The sequence below is a fragment of the Ctenopharyngodon idella genome, chromosome 9 (genome assembly GCF_019924925.1).
Source record: "Ctenopharyngodon idella isolate HZGC_01 chromosome 9, HZGC01, whole genome shotgun sequence".
Lineage (NCBI taxonomy): Eukaryota > Metazoa > Chordata > Actinopteri > Cypriniformes > Xenocyprididae > Ctenopharyngodon > Ctenopharyngodon idella.
The window spans coordinates 15,816,422-15,842,103 of NC_067228.1; the positions used below are offsets into that span (position 1 = coordinate 15,816,422).

General features: G+C 36.8%; 1 protein-coding gene across 3 annotated transcripts in view; it reads right to left on the minus strand.

Moving 5' to 3' along the window:
* gli2a (GLI family zinc finger 2a) overlaps positions 1-25,682 on the minus strand; it is an 81,719-nt gene that overhangs the window by 46,141 nt on the left and 9,896 nt on the right. For all 3 annotated transcript variants that reach the window (XM_051906221.1, XM_051906220.1, XM_051906222.1), the window contains exon 2: positions 20,979-21,100. In XM_051906221.1, the coding sequence (XP_051762181.1) occupies positions 20,979-21,093 (115 nt within the window). In that variant the 5' untranslated portion in view covers positions 21,094-21,100. The remainder of the gene's footprint in view (positions 1-20,978; positions 21,101-25,682) is intronic.

A 25,682-nucleotide genomic window follows, 5' to 3' on the forward strand; every position in this document is an offset into this window, starting at 1 on the left:
TAAAAAAAACAAAAACAAAAAAACTATGTTTAACATTTTGTCTGACACATGGACATGGTATATGCAAATAACTAATATACGCACAGTTGCCCACCTGTAACAGTAGCTGGGTTTATATGGACTAGTAGCTACTAGTAGAGCTGAAATAAAAAGGTCACATGAAACCACGTCAATCGGAATGAATTGGGCAAATTCTATTAAAATTTCATTCATATTGTAAGGAGTGGTTTAAGCCTTTTCTAATCCGATCGAGAGGCCATGTAAACAGATGGAAAACCGAAGCTGGAGTTCTGTGCATGTACAATGAGGTATAGATGGCGTAATGACGTATGACGCACTGAACGAGCTGTTGTTGTTGTTATTGAATAAAGTGTCATATATGACTGTTGTGTCATTCTAAAATTTTCCTTCAACTTATCGATTGTGAAGTGGAGCAGGACAACGTCCCACCCATCTTTGTTTCGGATTCTCATCCACAGACGCCTTGTTTTTTACTGCTTGATAAATATAATTTACTGCTTGTTATAATATAACAAACAAAGATCTTTTTGATGACAGAATGCTGTCAGATTTCCTTCCATAGAATGCCTTTGCAACTACCACTTTGACGCTTCAAAAAGTTCAAAAAGAGATCAGAAAACTAATCTGTATAAATCTAGTGGTTCAGTCCACATTTTCTGAAGAGAATCGACTGCTTGTCATGATGAATAGATTTAATTTAGGCTTTTACTCGCATGTAAACATTGATCAGTGAAAATAAGCAGAAGCTCAACCAAACCTGAATAACGCACAAGAACAAACCTCTTCCTTAAGCTCAAGTGTTCTGCTTAACCAATAATTCTGTCATCAAAAACATCTTCATTTGTCTTCCAAAAATGAATGAAAGTCTTACGGGTTTGCAACGACATGAGGGTGAGTAATTAATGACAGAATTTTCATTTTGGAGTGAACTAACCCTTTAAGTCTGCTCTTTAAAGCAAAGAAAAGAAGCAATGCAGGAGAACAATATGCGCAAACAGCGAGAAACTCTGTATATTACTGCAGTGTGCGCATGTTAAAAAATCAATTCCGATTTGAATCTTGTGACATATAAACGTGCGCATCAACCGGATCACTTTATTTAGCGTTCATGTAAGCACTACGTTTGGATTCATCAATTGGAATGAATTAATTCCGATTGAAACAAAAGGTGTCCATGTAAACGTAGCTAGTGACCACATAACAGCTTAATTCTAGTTGCAATGTTGCTCAGAACCATACAACCTTTAGTTACACTGTGTGGTTTTTAAGAACATACAACAGTAAACAACAGAATTTCTATTTGTTGACACATTTCTACCATCAAAAAATCATTAATAAATGACAAATGTCATACTGCCCAGCTCTACTTCACAAAAATGTTGGCTATAATAGCGGTAAAAATTGGGCTGAAGGGGGAAGTAGAGAGAAGCAGACCTGTTGCTTTCTGGTGATGAGTAAGACTTAAGGAACTTACATGATTCTTTGTGCAATGCCGCCTGGTGCCCATAAATCATTGTGGTAGTCCTGTGCTATCCATTGAATGCCCTTTCTTGTGGGAAACCTTTCAGTCAAGTCATGCTTTTCCCACCATTGTTCCCAATTTGGGGGCCCACCTGTTTACTACTTTTAGTGTTCTAAATGTTTACACAGGACCTTATCCTGTAAGCGTATTTTTTCAGTTGGCTTCACCTAACCTGACCAAGATGTTCTGAAAGCTGAACATGTAATTTAAGTGGTTGGTATGAGCTTTATGTTAATACCCATGTACAGAATGAATATGATTCCAGTCGAAATTTTAATTGATGTTTAAATGTGTCAGCTTTAAATCCTGTTCGTTTTCAGTCAAAAATCTCACTGTAAATAAACTAATCCTATGTTTTGGTGGTTGCTGAGGTGAACCCAGGTAAAGAGGCACTAGAGACCAGCTCTAATGTAGGGGTCTTATGAATGCAGCACACAGAGCAATCTGCTATCCTCCCCCATACCTCTGAAACCACAGTTTGCAAAAGTGACTTTCTAACAGACTGCAACTGAAATGTTTATTTAGTTTTATGCTTTCATTGCCGCCAAGTAAACAAGAACCCATGAGTAACACGTGTAGCTTTTTTTTCCTACTCACACTGGTAGGGAGTTCAGAGAGGGGAGACGTGGGCAAATGTTAGTCTATATGTCTCTTTTCATTGAAGTTTAAATGAAAGAACACAAACAAGACAAATTAATGAGAGTGCCTCGTCATTGTGAATGACCAATAATATTTGCCTGGACAGACCAATGCTACATGTTGCTACTGTGTGGGGCACTGTTTTTTAAAGCATTTCCCCATAGGATAGGATAGGACAAGATAGGACATGACATGACATGACAAGACAGGACAAGACAGGACAGGACAAAAATAAAATAAAAATAAAAATAAAAATAAAAATAAAATTAAAATAAAATTAAAGTGTTTGGTCATACACATTTTGAAATGTGAAAAAAAAATTAAATTAATTAACAATCATTTACAATTTTATATCACAGGGTCCAAAACATGCCTACATAGGCAACTTATTTCTAAGGCAGTATCCTAACAGATGGAACATCATAAGTGACTGATTTGAAACACTAAATCAGCACACAAATAGCGCTCTGCACAAGTGACATGACTCACAACTGATTCCAATTGAGTCTGGTGTTAGCATGTTACTAAGCTAATCAGCCTCCCCTCTGGAATGAGCGCAATGACCTAATAAGCATATTATATTATATATATATATATATATATATATATATATATATATATATATATATATATATACACACACACACACACACACAGTATCTCACAGAAGTGAGTACACCCCTCACATTTTTGTAAATATTTTATTATATCTTTTCATGTTACAACACTGAAGAAATGACACTTTGCTACAATGTAAAGTAGTGAGTGTACAGCTTGTACCAAATAAGTTTATCATGGTCTCATCAGACCACAGGACATGGTTCCAGTAATCCATGTCCTTAGTCTGCTTGTCTTCAGCAAACTGTTTGCGGGCTTTCTTGTGCATCATCTTTAGAAGAGGCTTCCTTCTGGTACGACAGCCATGCAGACCAATTTGATGCAGTGTGCGGCGTATGGTCTGAGCATTGACAGGCTGACCCCCACCCCTTCAACCTCTGCAGCGATGCTGGCAGCACTCATACGTCTATTTCCCAAACACAACCTCTGGATATGATGCTGAGCATGTGCACTCAACTTCTTTGATCGACCATGGCGAGGCCTGTTCTGAGTGGAACCTGTTAAACCGCTGTATGGTCTTGGCCACCATGCTGCAGCTCAGTTTTAGGGTCTTGGCAATCTTCTTATAGCCTACACCATCTTTATGTAGAGCAACAATTCTTTTTTTCAGATCCTCAGAGAGTTCTTTGCCATGAGGTGCCATGTTGAACTTCCAGTGACCAGTATGAGAGAGTAAGAGCGATAACACCAAATTTAACACACCTGCTCCCATTCACACCTGAGACCTTGTAACACTAACGAGTCACATGACACCGGGGAGAGAAAATGGCTAATTGGGCCCAATTTGGACATTTTCACTTAGGGGTGTACTCACTTTTGTGGCCAGCGGTTTAGACATCAATGGCTGTGTGTTGAGTTATTTTGAGGGGACAGCAAATTTACACTGTTATACAAGCTGTACACTCACTACTTTACATTGTAGCAAAGTGTCATTTCTTCAGTGTTGTCACATGAAAAGATATAATAAAATATTTACAAAAATGTGAGGGGTGTACTCACTTCTGTGAGATACTATATTATGTATATATATATATATATATATATATATATATATATATATATATATATATATATATATATATATATATATATATATATATATATATATATGTGAAAAGAATTATAGGTTTTGGAACTTGCTCTAATTTTTGTGCACACGCCTGAGCCATTTTAGTGGTGTCTTGTATCAAAGCTAAAGACAAAAGTCAACTGTGAGTCTACTACGTTTTGTTCACACACTCGTTTAACTCCTCTTAGAGCTCTTGTAAATATTGTCAGACGAGCAGAAGCTTGCCTCTGTCTGCCTCTCAGAGAGCTCTCTACACAGGGCAATATTTATCTTAGTGCGGGCCGCAGGGAGGGCTAAAGCTGAAGAAAGGGGTCTAGGTAAACACTTCAGAGGGGTCTGAGACAGCCCTCCAACACTTTACTGAAAAGTGCCAGTGACTGACCTCACAGCTCAATGGCCCGGTGCTAACTAGGACAGAGACAAAGCGGGCACACAGCCAATTGTTTGAAGATAGAGCCTGCAGTGCTAAATAGGGGACAGGAGGATGGGGGCAGGGGGAAATGCCAAAACTCTACTGGAGCTGTAATTTACAGCATTAGTGTGCAGCATTAAGACAACTTGTGCTTCTTCTAATGCAGTGGTTACAGTCTTAACATGTCCAGGTCATATTTCACCCCACAAAACTACTAAACAGCTCTTTGAAATACTTCATTCAGATTAGTCAATCTTGGCATTCTGCAGTCAAACATTTTGCATAATGATTGCAAAAATGTATGACTAAACTGAAAAAATATTTCTCAAAACACAATATCATATTTAACAACAAAATATTCATACGTTCTAGTAACAGTTTTGTTATTGTTAAACTAAAACTAAAATGGTTTGTAAAAAAATTATGTAAAAAAAAGATATTTTGTGGTAAAGTTTGTTGTGAACTGTTGCAGGTTTGCATGAGATTCACGTACCGTTCAGCCGAATGAGACTATAAAGATAAGAGAGCTTTGAATTTTATATGAGTGTCTTTTCATTCTACACAGTCAAACCTTACATCTACAGAAAACTGACATTAAAGACCATCAGAACATCTTTGTGCTAAAGTTTCTTTTAACTGTTAAAGTCTGCACCCACTCAAGAGTACTGACCTGTCTGAATTAGTCAGTTCTCATTACTTGTGGTCACAGAAATGACGATAGAGTAAAATTAGGATTGATAATTGTCAGCAATTAGCTCAAGGCAATGAAAGAGAAGACGACAAGCTTCAAGATATGTGTTGTGAATACTTAAAACAAGTGGAGACTAAGAGCCACTGTGGCTAACTGGTCACAGCCTGACAGCCAGGATGAGCAATACAATACACTCTGTCTGAGCTAAGAGGCAGGTCATTAACACATAATAGGGAGGGGTGTCACTTTAGACACCTTAATTTGATAATTACTGACAGGTAAAATTACACTATTGAATGATGACAGAATAAGGGATAGAAAAGTTTGCTGTGCCCTCAGCCAGTAAGATACAATGAAACGGTTCGGTCTGCCTGTTCTATAGTATCTCAACTACAAATTGCAACACCAGGTGATTTTCCAGAATGAAATGACTCACATGGAGACTGGCTCCGGACTGTGGATTTATCCTGCGGGGCAGTCTCAATATTTTTTAATGCATCTTAAAACAAGGAACCCATATTTTGCATTCATCGCTCATGATGCCTTTGATTAAGCTTTTGTTCTGAATCAGTTTTTGTCACTAGGCCAAAAATCTAAATGACTGCCAGAAGTTCTCTCTTACAAAGATATTTAAACAGTAATCAAAGCACCTCAAAATGTTTCTGTTTTCCATTTAGAGTTTGCAAAGGAGGGTGTGTTGACTCTAGTCATCTTTCTTTTGTATCTTAACAGGATAGTTCATCCAAAAACTTATCAATTATTCACCCTCATCTTCTGTGGGACACAAAATAAGAATTTGTAAAATCACTTTTTTTTGTCCATACAATGAAAGTCAGTGGGGTGCAATGTTGTTTCGGACCCCACTGACTTTCATTGTTTGAATAAAACCTTCCTCAAAATATCTTCTTTCACGTCCTGCAGAAGAAATTAAATGCAATGGCATGTTTACAAATGTAAACAGAGACGGCAATTAGAGCACATCCACACACTCAAAATAAACATCTGTTTTTTTAACGTCTGTCGTGATAGAAACGGTGGCATAAAACAGAACCATGCTTTACCGAGAAATCTGATTAAAAAGCAGTTCTCCTCTCTCGCAAAGTAATCTCAAAGTGCATTGAAGTTTAACAGTTGCCGCCGTCTTGATGAAGATACACATGTGCCACAGATGTATTCACATCCTCGAGCTGATCCTTCAATAGGTATCAGATGGTGCCCCTGCATCAGCGCTTTGTTTCTGAACTGTTAAAGACTTTCAGTGAGCTGACATGACATGGGTCATGGTCTCAAGTTTAGATAGAATGATAGATAGAGAGACAGATAGACTGACAAATAGACAGAACGACAGATAGATAGAATAATATAATGATAGATAGATCGACAGATAGAACAACAGATAGACAGATCGATAGACGGAACGACAGAGACAGAACGACAGTACAATAGATAGAACGAAAGATAGAACGATAAATAGAATGATAAATAGATAGAATAATAGAATGATAAGCACAGAATGATAGATAGATAGATAGAACAATAGATAGAATGAAAGATAGAACGATAAATAGAACGATCGATAGATAGAACAATATAGATAGAACGACATAGAACGGTGGATAGATGGATAGAATCATGCAAAAATATATATATACGTAGTTTGTGTGAACTGAACATGTGAGTGTGTCACACTGAATATTCTTCTGTTTGAGCACATTATCATTAGCAGTTATATGCCAATTACACTGTCTCTGAGCATTTGACTACCTGCCAGCTCGAAGTCTCTTGAGGTGTCAGAATTGGGCTACACAAACAGATGAGAACACAAGGTCTATTTAGGGGGATAAGCAGCCTCCATTTCCAGAGTTAGCTTGAACCCACCTGCAATAACATATTTCAGACATGCCTGATTCTGATTCTTTTTCCATGAGGAAAAAAAATATAGCCTCTGATAACAGTTAGCATACTGCTTTGTAGTGTTGTCAAAAGTACCGGTACTTCGGTACCAAGTCGGTACTGAAATTTTGAAAATGTGACGATACCAGCATTTCTGTAGTACCGGGAGTACCGAGAATCTGGGTATATTCGGTACCCACTGATAGGGCTGTGCCAGCATTTTACATGAATATGACACGAGTGAAGCACAAAGCTTTGTTTACAGAAGAAATAGGCTAATAGGTTAGCAATTAAATATGACATCGCAGCCATGGAAACATTTTGGTTCATGCCGAATGAGAGGTACGTGAGTCCATAAATTTAAGCTTTGTCGGCTTTGTGTTCTGTTTTGTGAATCGCGATCTGGTCACCCGATTAGCAGAGAATTTAACAATATTCCATTAGTTGTTCCACTGAACATGGAATCTGTTTCTTTTCCCAAATCTTCACTCACACAGAGGATTATAAACGTTTCCTCCTTTGGTTCGCTTAGGCCTTACATTCGCATTTTTTACTGTGGTAAAGTAGAAAAAACACCGTAGGACAGAACCCTTTTTGCTTGCACGTCAATTTCTATTTAACACAGTTTGTGCTTGTTATTAGACTTCATAAGGCGCGTCAAGTTTATTTGTATAGCACGTTTCACACACCAGTGATTTTTTGTTTTGCTTTCTCTGGCAGTGCAAAATCAAACGTAGCCTGAATGTCTGAAGATAAAACTCGCTCTTCAGACCTTTTACAACAAGTGTCAGTTGCTTGTAACATCAGGAGATAACATGAAGATATTATTAAAGAGAAATGGTCTCTTTCCTGCTTGTGTCCCTCATCCCTCTCAAAGCGCAGAGCGGCAGGCTATATGACGCATCTTTGTGCGGAAATAAAAAACTAATGTTTTTTAGAATAATAGTTCTTATTATTTAGGTTACCATTATTTACTGATATTTATTTCATAGTTTTACAGGCTGGAGTGTGTCGTTTCACTGAAGGAATAGCTAAAATAAACACGCACGTCTGTTTCAAAATGGATGTTTGATTATTTGTTTATTTATTTTTTCAGAATTTATTTCATTGATGTATATATACACACAAACATACACACACACACTCTCCAAATATTTATATGTATGATTACCATCATATTTAATATGTTTTTAAAAATAGGCTAGTTAAATAAAATAGTAAAATAGTTCCAACAGATTTTCCTGCGGTACCGAAATTGGTATCGAGAACTGTAAAATTTTACTGGTATTGGTACCGACTACTGGAATTTTGGTACCGTGACAACACTACTGCTTTGAATGGCAAGCCTTAAAGACCAGTACATATTAAGGTTGTCTAGGTGTCTGTGGTTAGATATAAAAATAATAGAGGTGATGTATTGGTCATAGTCATCGAAATAAACAGTCACCAAAAAAATATAATAAATAAATAAATGCCCATTATTAGAATCTATACTGTTTTATATTAACAAAAAAAAAAATATATATATATATATATAAACCTAAAATCAACTATTTAGCCATCACATCATTATAATGTACAGTATGAAATGAAAAAAAAGTGCAAAAATGACACTTGAGTGTGTTATTAAATTATTAATATTTTTAAAGGTTCACTTAAAGTAAGGTAATCTAAACGTAAAAATAAGTGTGGTCATACTTTACATTAGGGTCCAGTTCTCACTATTAACTAACTATTAACTATGTCTTTTGCCTCAATAAACTCCTAATTACTGCTTATTAATACCTAATAAGGTAGTTATTAAGTTTAGGTATTGGGTACGATTAAGGCATGTAGAATATGGTCATGTAGAATAAGGCATTAATATGTGCTTAATAAGTACTAATAAGCTAGTTAATAGCAACTAGTTAATAGTGAGAATTGGACCCTAAACTAAAGTGTTACCAAACTAAATGACCATGCAAAATTAAATATCCAATATCAACATAAATAAATAAATATGTACATTAGATAACATTGTCTTGGGTGTAAAGTATAAATCAATTCTTGAAACATATTTTGCTTTGTTAAATAATTTCCCATAGAAATCTATGAGCAGAGTAAAAGGCAAATCAAAACACTGCTGTATGATATCTGTGCGCTGGCACAACAGAGGCCTGCTCTGAATGCCTGCGGTATTCACTGACTGCTTAAATTAGATAAGAAGCAGCATATTTACACAATGGCCCAACACTACAATTCAGTCAGTCAATGACAAGGTCTCAGTCAACATTGCTCTCAATCCATTTAGCTATTCTGTGGTTGCGCAAACAATGGTCTTATAAAGGCAATGATGTTTATGCTATTAAGTGGTGGTTGTGTGGGAGAAACTATGCTGCTTTTTCGCCTCCTGCTCTTGGCAGAGCCGGCACAGCTCCCTCTGGCTCCAGACGCCTCTATGTCGCTGCCAGCAGGGCGAGACTCGCTTGACAGAAGAAAACTTTACCTGGAGCAGACTGCTAATTGGCTATGTCCCAAACACCAGCGTAGAGCTAATGAATACACATAACGAATTAACTGAATGTTACAGAGGCACATGAGGGGAACAAAAAGTTAGTTATATTCTTTTTTTTCTCTTCTATAATACAAAGTACAGTCAACAAAAACACTAAAAAAACAATAATTATTCAGTCTTAAAAAATGAGTCTTGTATCTATTAATCACATATACTACCATTCACAAGTTTGCAGTTGGTAGCCTTTAAATCCCACAATTCACTCTACATTATCTGAACATTTTGACACAAATACACGCTGAAATGTTTGAGACTGTACCCTGCCTCCTGTTACATTTTGATCTTTCATACCTGTGTTGATACCTACATGGCTCCATGCCACAACATGTCAAGCGCATGTCTTGTTTATTCCATCGGTCTCATGCCGTGTGAGTCAAAGATAAGATACTATCCCACTGGATCCACGTTAAACCGCTCGGCTCCAGGAGGAGGAGGAGGGTTAGAAGGAACACTGGGGCCGGGAACAAGTCCGTATCTGCTGGTGCCATGCAATGACCTTTTTTTCTCTTTGAAGCACAGACCAAGAATGCATAGTTTACATTGTGGGAAATTACCTGAGCCACAACAGAGTTTAAATTCACACCAATTTATACTTGAAGGTTTAGACAGACCTTGAACTTGGACTTTGCATGACCAAAAACCTGCTTTCTCAACCATTTGGGTGTGTAGGCGGTAGTTCTAGCCGAATAAGTATTCCGATGGCATGGATTTCATTTGGAAATGATGTCCATTTTCCTGAAAGCTACACTTTTTTTCACTTGTTCTCTTAACATAAGCCAGACTTATTTTGGGAAAATTGTTTTAAGAATGATTAAGACTGTAAGCTGCTGCCAGCAGTGTGAGTTGGCTTTTACAAGAAGCAAATGAGTAAGGAAACATTTTGATTCCATTTCCCATGTACAAGCTTTCAAAATTCCAAAAGATTTTGGTCTCTGGCAGCTTTTCCATGCTGCCCACAGGCCACACAGAAGGAGAGGAGTGAGCAGTACATATGATACTGTACATCCTGTGGCTTCCTCTTGAGACCAAAGCTTCAGCAAATCTGAGCAAATAGCTATCCGTGTATTATTTTCTTAATGCTGTTTTCTCTGACATTTTGACCAGCAGGTTTACGGGCACTTGTTCTGCGAATCAATCAAATCTGCAAGACGGAAATTCAAAGAGCCAGCTAGCTAACATGGCAAGCCCCACATAAGGCTTCAAATTTCTCCTTACAAATGAAGAAAAGTGCACAGCAGACATTTTTTGATGATTTCCCCCCCCCCTACCTCTTTAGACAATCTTCTCTCTAAATGATTTTTGGTTTTTTTAGAGTCTGAAAACCAAGTCTTGGAGAAACAGTTCTGTCATCATTTACTTACCCTCATGTCTTTCCAAACCTGTAATTTTTTTTCTGTTGAACACAAAATATGGTTTTCAAGACTGTACTAGTTGCCCTTTTCCATGCAATTACAATGAACTGTTCTTCAAAATGAGTGCAAAAGAAATATCTTAGAAATATCATAAATTTGTCTATATTGAATGTCTTCTGAAACCAGACTAAATTTTGTGTCATTATTAACTTTTTTTTTTTTTTTTCTCATTTTCTTCCTAGCTCTCCTTGACTCGTTCACTAAGACTTGAAAGTTCAAGAGAGAGGTAACTACTATTTGGTTTGTAATCAGATATTTTCAATGAATCAGTTAATTTGGTTCACAAATCCAGTATGAATGATTTTGTCACATGGTTTTGGGTTTTGGTTCATGTTTATATTTTCATGTCTTTTATTTTGTAGTTTGATTCATGCTTGTTTGTTCTGTGCTTCCCTTGCTCCTCATGTGCTTCTTTAGTCAATGGCTGTGTTCCACTCCAGTTTTATACACGCACTCGCAAACTTTCCTAAGCACTTCCCTTCGGGGGAATCCCTGCCACCATTTTGAAGTGCGTTCCACTTCATGAAGTGGACGAGGGTAGTTTATATGGACAGACACTCGCTCCCTCGATTTTGACCGAGGGAGCGAGTCTACTTTATATGTGCACTTCAGGCAGCTCCATAACCCACAATGCAACACGATTGTGACGTCACTGCATATCGCGTTTAATTTACCCCACCACAAACAACTCTATGATATATTAAATATTTTTTTTAAATATTTAAAACACACTTATATACATATAGAATGCTGCATAAAACAATTTTGTAAGGGGAAAAAATAAATAATAAATCAGCTCCATTGCGCATTCCAAGTGATCAAGGGCTTAGGACGTTCCAATTCAGCCCATTGCAAAGGTTCCGCCAGTAGTGGGCACTCATGCAACGCAAGCAATGACATACATCCGAGTCAACGAGACTGAGGGAAGTTAGTGAGGGAAGGGCATTTAAAAAATGAATTGGAACACAGCCAAAGTGTCAAGTGCTGACTGGTTTATTGTCATGTAGTTATGAGTTCATGTTCTCATTGGTTTGTCTTGTCATGTGATACTTTGCTCTGTTCTCATTGGTTCATTGTTCATTGCTTTCAGGTGTGTCTTGTTATGCCATTAGTCTTTGTGTATAAATAGCCCTCATGTTACCATGGTATCTTGTCTAGCTTTGTTTGTGTAAGCTATTTTTGGTGAGTTTGCCATGTTTATGTTCAAGTCAAATCTTTGTTTTGTATTTAGTTCACGTTTAAGTTAAATAAAACTGCACTTGGGTTCTTCAAGCTTGCCTCTAGTGGATCGTATGTTACAGATTTGTTCATGAATCAGACTGATTTTGTTGTCAAGTTCAAATAACTGACTCATTCATTTAGTCGCAGTGGTTCCCTCATTGGAGGGAAAGATTATTAGTGAATAATGACTTACATCTCAGTCTGTTTCTCACCAAAAGCTAAAGTATAATTTCAGAACATCTGGAATACAGCATATGAGTGTTATGGACCACTTTTATGATGCTTTTGAGTCGTTTCCTTATTCATTGTAATTGCATGGAAAAGAGCCACCAATATAAATACAAGCTTGGGGTGAGTAAAATAATGATAGAATTTTCCTTTTTTAGATAAAATGTTGATTACGAGCACCTTTTCACTCAAGTGATTTACAATACTAACAGAAGGACAATTTTAACTTGAGTAGTTTGAGGTTAAAAACTTCCTCAGTGTTGCTTGGTTACTTGCAAGCAGCCATATTTTACCCAAAGTGATTTACAGTACATTAATAACAGAAACAGTCTCCCCTGCGCAATCTTGGGTTCAGTGCCTTGCGGGAGGGAACAGCAGGATCTCAGTACCTCTGTGTTCATGGGGTACTACTATCTGGATTCAGTCCTACAACTGTTACATTAGTAGTCCAGCTCCATCAGTAGGTCACTGCCATCCTATCAAGGGCACAGAGATAACAGCACAGGATTGTGTTGATGCAGTCCTGACATAGTTAATTTGCCAATTTCTGCGCAAAAAAAAAAAAAAAAGTGCTGACAGAGCTACTACAGCACTGGCCACTGACATTCAGTACTTGAATGAATGGCCAAAGGAGCCACCACATGCTTCTGTGTGGCTGTCTGTCCACTAGCGGTTGGAGGATTCCTCTGTTTGTTATCACTTGACTGACTGCATTTACACAGTCAATCCCCGCTGCTTATTTTGCTGGTCGCACAGTTTACTATAGTGTATCTAGGCCCCGTCCTTGGAGCGTGTCCAGTAATGACTACTGCTGTCGGCCCCCCCTTCGCCTGTCTTCAACGCAGGACAACCTGCTGACACACCAACCGCCAATCTGTGGGAAAATTTTCCTGGAAAGCAGCATATTCTAGATGCTCTGCAGCTGTGCATTTAAATGTAGTAATAAATGTGCTTCTAGATATTATATTTAACATACATTTCTGTGCAGACCTCCTACAATGATCTCTGTATTCTGAAAAAAAAAAAAAAAAAAAAAACAATTACCATTTGTTAGGCTCCACCCCTCTTGGTTTATGGTTTTTAACGCCTTTCACAGACTAAGAAGACTAAAAAGAAAGAAAGAAGACTCAAAATGTTTCTAAGGATTTTATTATTATTATTATTATTATTATTTTCACAGCACACTCACTATGGTACTGTGAGTCACTTTCACCTGTAGGGATGCACCAATTTTAACATTTTTGCCAGTAACGATAAGCTGATAATGTTTTTATGTTATTAGCAAAAAGTTTTATATAAATGAAAAACAAGTAACTAAAATTAACTTTAAAAATAAATTTTAAATGCTACAAGTGCATTCTATACACTAAACTAAAAACTAAAATCCACTTTAAAAACAAATTTGTAAATGCTACAAGTGCATTTACATTATAATGTACAGTATGAAAAATTATATTTTGATTTGCTAAAACATTCCATTTAACAATGTTATTAAATTGATAATCTTAAAGATTAATTAATGAGGTCATCTAAATGTAAAAAAAAAAAGACTAAATTTTAAGCAATTAAACATTCAGTATCCAATACAAAAATAAATATCTAATATTAACTAATATGGTCCTGAATATTTTGTGACCTGAATTACTACATATATGAAAATAATGCATCATTACAAATGCTTAAAAAGAGTTTTTTTGTATCAGTATCAAGCAACTAAAAAAAAAATCCACTTGCACATTCTGTTTGTATTACAAATGATGAAGCAGTGTTACGAATATTGTCTTTGTTTATCCTCTATAAATGTCTGGAAGACTTCAAACATTCTCTTCCTGTCATGCTTCGCTGGGCTGTGGGTCTGGCTCAGGACTGTGTGTGGGTAGAGGTTCACACCCTGTTTTCATTAACGACAGTAGAGACTTGTCTGTTCACTGGACACCTAATTTCACCGTATGCTGCCTGAGCCCAAACCATATATATATATATATATATATCCTGAACTTTCATTCTCAATAAGGTAAAAATGACAGTAAAGGGGCCACCAAAACACCTGTGTGAAAGCGGGTCTCCATAGCCTTTGAATACACACTAGGAAACATAAAATGGACGGAATTATCTCAGAGTTTGAAGTCAGGACTAAACGGTTCATGCTGGGAATGGCACGCTGCTAAAAAAAAAAAAAAAAAAAAAAAAAAAAAAAAAGGAGAAAAAAGGAGGCAGAGATGAAGAGGGAACAAGAAGGGGAGTGGGCTAATCCCCCGAAGCATCCATATATTGCTCCTTACTCCTCTCCCACTGCTTGTAAACGCCCTGGAATGTAACATGTTGTCTTTGGACCCTGTGTGTGTGGATGTCTCCAGTATGGAGAGATTTATGTGCACAGACGTTGCCTAAAGCTCCTTCTTTTTGACTTTTAACAAGGGGCTTTGAAGCAAGGGTAAAGCCTTTCAGCATTAAAGTAATATCAGAGGCACATTCTTTCATTTCTTAGTCAGTTATGCATTGTATCTTTGTGTGGTGGGTGTATCTTTGTCAACGCGTTATGTCTGGCAGATACAACATCTGAGAAATGGGTCAGAATGAGTTTGTCTTCCCTTGTAATAGCGAATCTTCTCTCGCGCAAAGTTTGCGATGCATAAGAGCATTTTTTTAAAAGAAGTACTTTCAGAGCACTTTAAATATTCCTCAGAACTCAGATGTTAACAGTATACATATATTATTCTTTATTTTCAAGCACACTAATGTTCGAAATACACCAGACATTTTTTTAACATCAAACTGTCGAAAAGAAAAAAGACTAAAACCCATGTGACTGAATTCAAGCAAACTTGAAGGAAAAGTGTACTGGACTTCCTCTTACCAGTCTCATTCCGTATGTAGGGCACAACTTCTCTGACTTTTACTTTCTTTAATGATTGTGGAAGGGAGCAGAGCTACTTCTTCAACTTTCTGATAGGAATCTCATGTTTTTCAAGTAGACTTTATGCCACAATCAAATGCCTGTGGACTCTCTGAAAAACAAAATCAAGACATCCCCCTGCTTTCACTTACCATATCTAATCTTTAAATCCCCCTTTGGGGCTGGTCAGTCCCCTATGTGAAATTTAAGATGAGGAGAGCAGGGGGATCTTGGAAAGCCATTTACTTAACTGTTTATAAAAGCCACATGAAGGAAACTTTGCACAAATCCCTTTAACTGCTGGTGAAAGAGCTTGTTTCCACACAGAGAGAACAAGCAGCAAGCACAACTAAACCGAACAAAATATGAAGAAAAATTAAACACAATATGCGCTGACAGCAATAAAATTATCTTTTAGTTTTTCTTGCCAAGGTAGGATCAAGGCTAGGTGTTTTTACACAGTCTTGGTCACCTTTTGGGAAACCGAAATGAAAGTATTTCCCACCCTAAAATGATATCAATCTTCTGCAAAGACTGCAGTCTGTTCCAGATAGTGGGCGGTCATACATCTGACAGGAACAAAAAAAAAAATCAGACTCAGTCAATAGGCCTTCCTGTAAGCTGCCTGCATGACTTCTCGGGTGTCGGGCAACGGAGGGGTCAGTATTGACTGAGGTAGTTTCGAAACCAATAGAAAAAGTAACTATTCCTTTCATGCACTAAATTTGTAGGGTTTGTGCAAGTGGAGGCCTCATCACGTCGCCAATGGTCACGACACCGATTGTTCTAGGATATATGACGACCAAACATCATTGACCAAAGCCGATCACATAAGACGGCAGTACAAAAATAGTGAATGTAATCACCATACAGGCCAAAGTTCTCTTCAAGTGGCATTAATGAGTTTAAAGTCTGGTGATTGAAAAAAAAAGCAAAAGTGTGATCTATATTATGTTATTTCTCTATATGAAGCATAAACTTTATTCAAGCCACAAAAACACAAACTTATTACTGAAACACTGATAGAAAAAGTGCATCGCACTGTGCTTGTCACCCAATGTGCGACCTCATTAAAGGTGCCATATTCAAGTAGAGGGGTAGAGATTAATGACTTAAATTCTTTCAAACAAACTATTGTACACCTAAAAACAATTGGAACATAGCATGAAATTGTACAGACTACAAAAACTACAACACAAGTATAAATGTAGCCTGCTCATGCTATCCTGTCAGAGATCCTCTTTCTCTGGACCAGAAAACCCACTGCAGCGGAAGGGCCTCATTTAGAGAAACAGAAAGGCAAGGAGGAGGAAAAAAGAGAATAAATCCCTTTCTCAGGAAGATTAGTGGCTGTCCCTTTAGAGTGGGTTGTGGATGGAGCAGCTTTTTAAGCCACATTTTTCTCTGCCAGTGGCTTGACCCCTGGTGCACTGCCTCTCTCCCCTGGGCTGCCCGCTGTACTGCTCTCTGCTCCTCCCACCCAGCCTCCTTACCCATTCTTCATCGTCTCTACGGAGAACTACTCAAAAGGGATAAAGAAATACCTCTTTTTTTCTGACATGGTGTCTGCAACCAATCTAAATGAAAAAGGCGTTTCTGGGCTGGAAAAATCATCTCCGCCAGTCATCAATCTGCTGATATTATACCAGAAACTAGTAATGTCACAGGGCAGGGGGCGGTATAATATCTTCACCACATACAGGCATCAAAACAAAACTAATTGGCATTTGGCACCTTGCTATTTAAAATAGCAAGATCTGTACTATAACCCTTAATTTAGTACACACATCCTCATTAGGTAGACAAACCTCAAAAACAGTTTTTTTTTTAGCATGATCTGAGCTAAAAACCAAAAAGCATCACAAAAAATAAAAATAAAAACTAATTAGACATACACTGCCATTTTAAAAAGTTTGCGTTTTTTGAAAGAAATTAATCATTTTATTTGGCAAGAACGCATTAAATTGATTAAAAGTGTCAGTAAAGATATTTATAATGTTACAAAAGATTTCTTTTTTAAATGCTGTTCTTTATTTATCAAAGAATTCTGACAAAAAAAAAAAAAAAGCATCACAGTTTCCACAGAAATATTAAGCAGCATGGATGTCAACTGTTGTCAACATTGATAAGACGTTTTTGAGCACCAAATCAGCATATTAGAATGATTTCTGAAGGATCAAGTGACACTGAAGTCTGGAATAATCACGAGTAAAATGTAGTAAATTACATAAAAAAAAGAGATTTGAATAGAATAATATTAATGTTCTAACTGAATATTTGATCAAATAAATGCAACCTTGGTGAGAACAAAAGACTTCAAAAATATCTTAGCAACCCCAAACTTTTGAACGGTAGTGTGTTATTGAAAAGGAACAGTTTTTGGCAAAGAGATTTTGGTCTTTACAGTTCATGCAGCAATAGCTGTACTTGCATCATTAGAAGTAACTGCCCAAGGGTGTTACCAAGATGGCCGCCAAGTTGACTGACTTTGGTCGGGATCATGTCAGGACACATTAAATTTGAGAACACCGTTTTAAAATTTGGCCTGAACTGGTGGGAAAGAATGTGTTGTGGTCAGAGAATTTTCTTTGCAAATTTTCCTTTGAAACACTGACACCTTTCCTTGTTCCTGCTTTAAATCATGTACCTACACTGAGCACACATTGTCTTGGGGTACTGAACAAAAGTTGTACCGAGCAGCTAATAAATCCTGCAGATCCCCTGTAACCACTAAACTGACCTCAATAAAACAAATTCTGCACCATAAAAGCTGTAAATAGACATAAAAGTGAGACGGAACAAAAGGTATTGGATAGCTTAGAAATGCTTTAAATAAGTTCAGCCCTGCTCCTGGAGATCTATATCGCCCTGCAGGGTTCAGGTCCTCTAACTCTAGTCAAACACACTTGAACCAGCGAATCCAAGTTTTCAGGTTCACTGGCAATTACAAGCAGGGTTTGAAATAAACCATGCAGGGAGCCAGATTTTTAGAGACAGGACTGAGTATGTGTGGGTAACTGTAATATTTTCACAGAGATACTTTTCAAAGTTTTAAAGAAATAGTTTCTGTCAGTTCGTTCCAAATCAGACTTTCTTTCTTCTGTTGAACACACGTTTTTGTGGAATGTTCTGGTTGTTTTTTCAGTGCAATTGAAATGAATTGGGTAGGGAGCTTACAAGTTTCAAAAATGACACTAAGCACCAACAAGTTGCTCATATTGTGCACTATATTTCAAACCGTCTGAATTCAAAATGAAATTTAAGTACAGTAAGTACTTATTTGGCTCACTTTACTTTTGGTTTGCTTTTCCACTGCAGTTAGTACCGCTTCAAAGTGGGTGGGATTATAGACTGATTGTATAGTTGCGCCACCTCTACTGCTGTGGATCCGCTCCTCGTCTACCAACAAGTCTGCACCTCATCTACTGACCGCGATACAGCCATTTCTTTGCGTGCGACAGTCGTTTAGCGAACAAATGATACTGCGGTGGCTGTTACTGACTATTTAAATCTAGCGGGTTCAGTGTCTCGTGTTTCAAATCCAATGACGCTGGTAGTGACAATTCTCTCTGACCAATCAGTGATCTGCAGTGTTTACACGTCACATTTAGTATCGGTACGGCACGCTTGGAACCTCCATCGAGGTGGGACTATTTAAGCAAGCCGTACCATTCCGTACCGAACCGTACCATGCAGTGGAAAAGTGCCATTAGTAACTTGAAAACTGTTATATATAGGATTTGTGAATGTACCATTCAGACCAATTTTATAAAGAGGATCAATGATTAAAAAGATCAGAATCATACAAATCATGAACACTCATGAACATGAGAATTAGAGCGGATATCAAGATTTTCAGAGAACAACAACTTCATTTTCAGCCGTATGGATCACTTAAATGATACTTTTTGAAAGCTTCACCCATTCATTGTAACAGCATATAAAGAAAATTACCAGGACATTCTTTAAAATGTTTCCTCATGTTTCACAGAAGAAGTCATAAAGGTTAGGAATGACATAAGTGTGACTAATTTTTGGGTGAATCATTCCTTTAATGTTTTGTTTTATGCTTACTAAAAAAATGTATTGACTGTGATACATTCTTGTGAAACTAACCCCAAAAATCAAAACACTTATTAAAAAATAGTGATATAGAGGTAGCAATTATCCGACAGTCTACTGATGAGCCTTATTGGACAATACATACATAAATAATGATGTATGCATAATGCACATATTTGTTGATTTATTCATGTTATATGAGCATGATGCTACACAGAATTGCAGCATCAACAACAGCCAGAATGTATTATGAAAATTCATTTCTTTACATCAAATTCCTATGGCAGGCCAACAATATTGGTGTCACCCAACACTATTAAAGTATGTCATACAATGATAAACTACATTACTATCTCAGCACAGACCCTGACGGCCAAAAACCATGATGCTAACAAATTCAGACAGCCGTGATTAGTAATACATAACTTCTGGTCTCCAGTGGTGAGAACAAGGTCCTTCACCATCATTGAGTTTCATATTCAAAAGCCTTTTCAGCAGGCAACTAACGAAATGAATTACTATTCTTTGAGTATTTCCTATTATCATACTTTTTGAGTTTTAAATATGTAAAAGAACTCTTTTCACATTCAAAATAACCCACAACATCATACACCGAGACAAAAAATAACACCCTTCTGAAGACCGGGTACACCGATGCCCTATTTCTCCTTTTGTCTTAAACAATTTATGATCATTGCTTTCTTATGGCAGGCCACCAAACCCCTCATTAAACAGTACGATGCCATAATATGAGCAGGTCATTAGCATTTCAAAGGTCTTTCACCATCTTCATGTTTGTCAGATGGACAGCGCAGTCCACTGCTCTCCCTGAAGCTTTAAGAAATTTATAACATTTATACTCTGGAGGTAAGAACAAGGTCTTTCAACCTAGTTAGAGAAGGGTTTTCATCACACATTCACTGACATCTTTTAAACATGTACAGCCTCTTGTCCATTCTCTTCACTCTTTCCTTTGCATCTTTGAGTCAACAAGTGATGCACGAGCAAACTGATCCGATACGCAATGAATTTCTATACATCTCTCAGCAGCACGTCTTTTGTAATATAGCGTAATCTAGGGTATTAATAATAATTTAAAACAAACATTTTTATAAAATGTCGAAATTATTATTAATATTTTTAAATATTTTTAATTAAATAATTGAAACTACTAGCCTGGCATACCAAATTTAAAGCAATAATAATAACAACAGCCAAACCAGTGTAGTTACTGTTTAATAACTGAAATAAAATAAGTTTAAGATGAAGTACCAAAATTACTCAAAAATATTACTAAAAATAAAAAAATAAAGCTAAATTGAAATATTAAAAAAAAAAACGAATAAACATTTAACTAATAAAAAACAAACTTAAATTACAATGAAAACTTCAAAATGTAAAAATAAAAGCTAATTAAAAAATATAGTATATAAATAATACTAAAATAACATGGTTCTAAACTTGTTTCCCAAACACTTCTTGTTATCAATGGAATTCGCAGTCGGATGCTGTAGTTTCAGCATTTACCACTAGGGACTAAATGAGCTATGCTAACCAGCTAACCGAAACCCATTGGTCGGACAACTCAAACTAATAAAGAAAAGTTATAACGGGCGTCACGGTCACATTTCGCAAGTCAAGCTATGAACGGTCTCTACATAATTAACTGGGATAGGAAAGAAAGTAGTTAAACATCAGAAAAATAAGGCAATGCACCTTTTCCATCTGAGAATACAGTACCTCGAGATGCTGTGGTCGGTGAGGGCTTTTTGGGAAGGTCTGAGAAACTACTGCCATCCAGGCCTGATCCCTTGCATTCCTTCTTTTCTGTGGTGGTGGGACTTGTGGTCTCCATGATGAGCCTGAAAGAGAAAAACTGATTTTTAGTGTCTTCTGAGTCACACAAATAGATGACCTTAAACATGCTACGATGTAGGTTAGCAGACAAAAAGAGGTGTCATAACCTGTCATTAATGGGTTTTTAAAAACATATGCAATGACTGATGCAAAATGTAATAATATTACTTCTCTTCCAAGTCCTCCCAATCTTCCGAGGGGCAATCGGAGGGTGTGACTGAAATGTTTCCATTATATAAACTATAATTGTAAAGAAAAATCCTTCACTTCCCTCTGCCTGGTCTCATGACTTGTCTGTTTGTTTTGAAAGCTTAGAGGAGCCGTTGTAGAAATGCCATGTTACCAGAAGAGACAAAGCAGAGAGCGTGCAGAGTACCTCCTCTATGGCAGCTCTATGGCCGCTCAAGTGCCTGTGCTGAAGGCAGATGACTTGGCAGCACGCCGCTTGTTTAACTTTGTGTAACCTACAAGATTATCCTTGGTTCAGAGCAAACAGCGAGTGGTTTAGGATTGAAAAGAGGTCCAGACTGAGGCCATTCAGTCTCTGATTGTGGATGCCCATGTTGTTTGTTCTTCAGCAGATGAACAAGTATGTTTAATACACCTTGCAAAGCATGATATACTCAGTTCAAAAAAGTAGGGCAAAAATAATTTTCACATCAGCACTCATAATGTGACTAACACAATAAGCAGAAGGAAAAAAACAACTAAATGTTCACTAGATCAACAAGCTGAACAAATATGTTTTCAATTATGATTTGGACAAATATGAAAACAAGATAATCAAGATAAAACAATTATTGTACCACATTCTGTTTCGCAATGATTTTGCTCTTCTCTTCAGTAGTTTTTAGTAGGTTTTAGAAGAGCGCTACAACAGTTCATTTTGATCCAATTTATTTTTATATTATATATTCAAATGTATATAGTTATATATTATTTATTTGGTATCATTGTTTATTTTACTAATCTTATTTTACAAATTTTTATTTTCCAGTTTAATTAATTACATAGAACGGTCAAGGAAATCCACTATTAAAAAGAGGGTTTTTTTTAAGTTCAATAAATGCATGTCGGTGGGTAATCGTGTTAAATAATCCTGATCTCAATATTAAATTATAATCCTGATTATAATTTTTGCCATAATCAAGGTATTTGGAAGCCTGTAAAAATCAAAATTGTAAAATAAAGTCATAACTATGAGACAAGTCACATTGTGATACACTTTATATATTTTCCTTCTACCAAAACATACAAAAGAAAAAAAAAAAGAAAGAAAAAAGAATAATCATATCACAACAGCCGATTAGGGAAAATAACTAGCATATTATTAGTAGTGTGCTGCAAAAGGAAAATTATGCATGCAAACTAAATGATGCTTTACTTTTGACCTTTTGAATGTTGTTTCTATATGCTAATCCAAAATATAATTTTCTTATGTTCAGTATCCTGTAAGAGTACCTGTGGCCACATTCATCAGCCTTTTCTTGTGCCAGTCAAACATCCCTTTGCCAAGGTAAGCCGATTAGAGGTGGACTGTTGGAGTTGGCCAGCATCTGTCTCAGTACTTGTTAGCCAAGAGGGTACATTTGCCATCCTGTCTCACTGACACCTCCTCATAGATTTAACTAAACATCGTAGATGTCAAAAGATTCATTTATACATTAATAATGAGGCCTCCTAATGCTGCTTGTGAACTCAGTGTTGTCATCAAATGTACAAAGGCCAATTATAACAACTGGGACATTTCTATATGTCTCTTATGAAAACCACCTTCCAGGACTCAAGGTTTTTCTTGTTCCATATCATTACCACGATTGTTAAAAGAGAATGTTGAATGAAATGAATCCCTGTTTGAGGACATTAGTCAAACACAAACATGCTATTTCTGGCACTAGTCACCTTTATTTGCCAGTAACACCTATTACTGCAGCCAAACCTGCCCTGGAATAGACGCACAGTAACAATGACTCATATACACCTGTCAAACATAATCAATCATTACAATTTCAGTAACATCCACCATACAACAATTCAATTCAGTACTTCAATGATAGAAATAGAAATCTTTTTAAATGTCTTTACTGTAACTTTTGATCAATTTAATATGGAAGCTTGTTTCCGCCACTAAATAAAAAAAATAAAAAAAAGGTAATTGCGACTTATCATCTCACAATTTTGACATTTTTCTTACAATTGCGAGTTTCCATCTCGCAATTCTGACTTCTTTTCTCAGAGCTGCGAGATATAAACTCACAATTGCAAGAAATAAACTCAGAATTGCAAGTCATAAAGTCACAATTGCGCGTTATTAACTCACAATTGCGAAACATAAACTCACAATTCTGACTTTATAACTCACAATTGCATGTTATAAAGTTAGAATTGTGAGATATAAGCTGGCAATTCTGAGAAAAAAAGTCATAACGCAGTATAACAATTGTTATAATTCGCAATTGCAAGTTTATTTCACAAAATTCTGACTTTACAATGCCCAATTGCGAGTTTTTAATCAAGCAATTCTGAGAAAAAAAGTCAGAATTGTGAGATAAAAAGTCACAATTATACTTTTTTTTTATTCAGTAGCGGAAACAAGCTTCCATAATTTAATGCATCCTTGCATAATTAAAGGATTCATTTTTTCAACAACAACAACAACAACAACAACAACAAAAACTCTTACAGACCAGAAAACGTTTGAATGGTGTGTGTGAAATAAAAATACTTATTCAACATTCACTAAAACAATATTTGAAAACTGTGCATTATTCAAATGGCAGGGCTGTTAGCTATTGGTTCAAAAGTTACAGCTAAAAGGCTAACCTGGTATGGCTAATGATCCCAAAATGGCCAAAATTCTACAGTTTGATTTGCATAGCCAATATATCAGTGCCCATATTGCCATTTTCTTGTCAAGATCTGTAGTCTAATCCTTACTCCGACCCTTTGACGAGAAGATCTGACAGTACAGGTGTATGTAACTGAGTGGACAGGTGGCGATGAGGGCGAAAAACGACAAGAAAGCAACTCTGTTCTTCTGCGTGGCTGCTTTGACAAATGCAGCGTGTGAAAAGGATCAGAATCTCAGGTCCGCATGACAGAGGGGTGTGAGGCCACGCAGGCTTGCGGGCTAATCCTCCATAGCCGCCCCCTACCGCATTACCCCACCTACTGCTGGGCCAGAAAGTTCAGCCGTGACCGTTCACAAAATCCCCCCTTTGAACACTCCTGCTCATGGATTGACCGTGTAGACCACCTTTACAAATTCACAATCAGATAATGATTAGACCAGAGTGTTTCCACAAAACGTGTGCTGCAAGGGAAGAGCAGAAGGAGGACATCTGATTCACTTTATACTTGTTGTAAATTTGATTTCCCTTCCAGCCAACAGTTGAAGACGAGTGAAGTCAAGCAATAAAGCTGGACACAATCCACTTTATCTTCACACAACTTTCCCTCCATTTTGTGGAAAGCAATTACACCGACTACTTAACACCAGCAATTATGTGGACTCCCAAAGTGTCAAAAGTGTTTTTCTTCCAGGAAGCTCCATGAACTTTTCTTCATTTTCTCTGAATACATGACAGGCAGCTTTGACTGCTTCTTTCTGTGCCTGTAATCAGTCTGAAAGGAAGCAACAGGTGTGAAAAAGACCATCCACCCCACAGGACTGGTAGGGTGAAAAAAGGACAAAAAAAAAAAAAACAGACAAAAACCAGAGATAATGAGAGAGAAAACCCTGTGGTCCTTCTGAACAACCAAATGGATGCTGAAGAAACATATTGTACCATCTTATAGAGCTGAAAATTTTCTATCAATAAATGATGACTGCAAATCTAGAAGCCCACGCTTCTGTTCAACACTCCAATAGCATCATAAGCTCTTAGCACAAAACAATCCAAAGGATAAACAGATAAATAAACAGCTAAATTAACAAATAAACACTTTCTGTATGCTAACGACATGAACATGTTTGGCTTGGAGCCTCATTCCTTTTCAACTGTGTTACGGCTTGCCTCTCACACAACACAATGGAATGCAAACTTCCTCTTATTTGAGGATCTCTCTAGTCTTCTGTGGCATCTTATCTTTTGCAAAGAACCATGGTGAGGACATAAATCACCTCAAAAGAACTCATAATTCTAGTGCAACAGTAGAGCAAAGTGATTCAACAAGATTTTTTCTTTAAACTTAACCTTAATCGTGTATTAAGCGTCCGTTCCCAAGTGTTACATGTCTTCTTTTAATCCAGGAACATGGATTATATTACAAGCATCTAATGTTATCGGGTCAACAGGGTCGGGGAAGTTACTCCAAAACGGTTATCAATAATAAATCACTAATTGCTTTCTCTACATTATAATGGGACCACTTTTCTAATTACTCCCACTGAGCCATAATTACATCTTTCATTACATCACTTTTGAGTGATGACTATAGTGATGACTATAATACACTATAACACGTTTTCGTATGCCGTCTTTAAATTATACATTATTATTTATTTTTTTAAAGAAATGTATACTTTTATTCAGCAAGGATGGATTAAATTGATCAAAAGTGACAGTAAAGACATTTATAACGTAC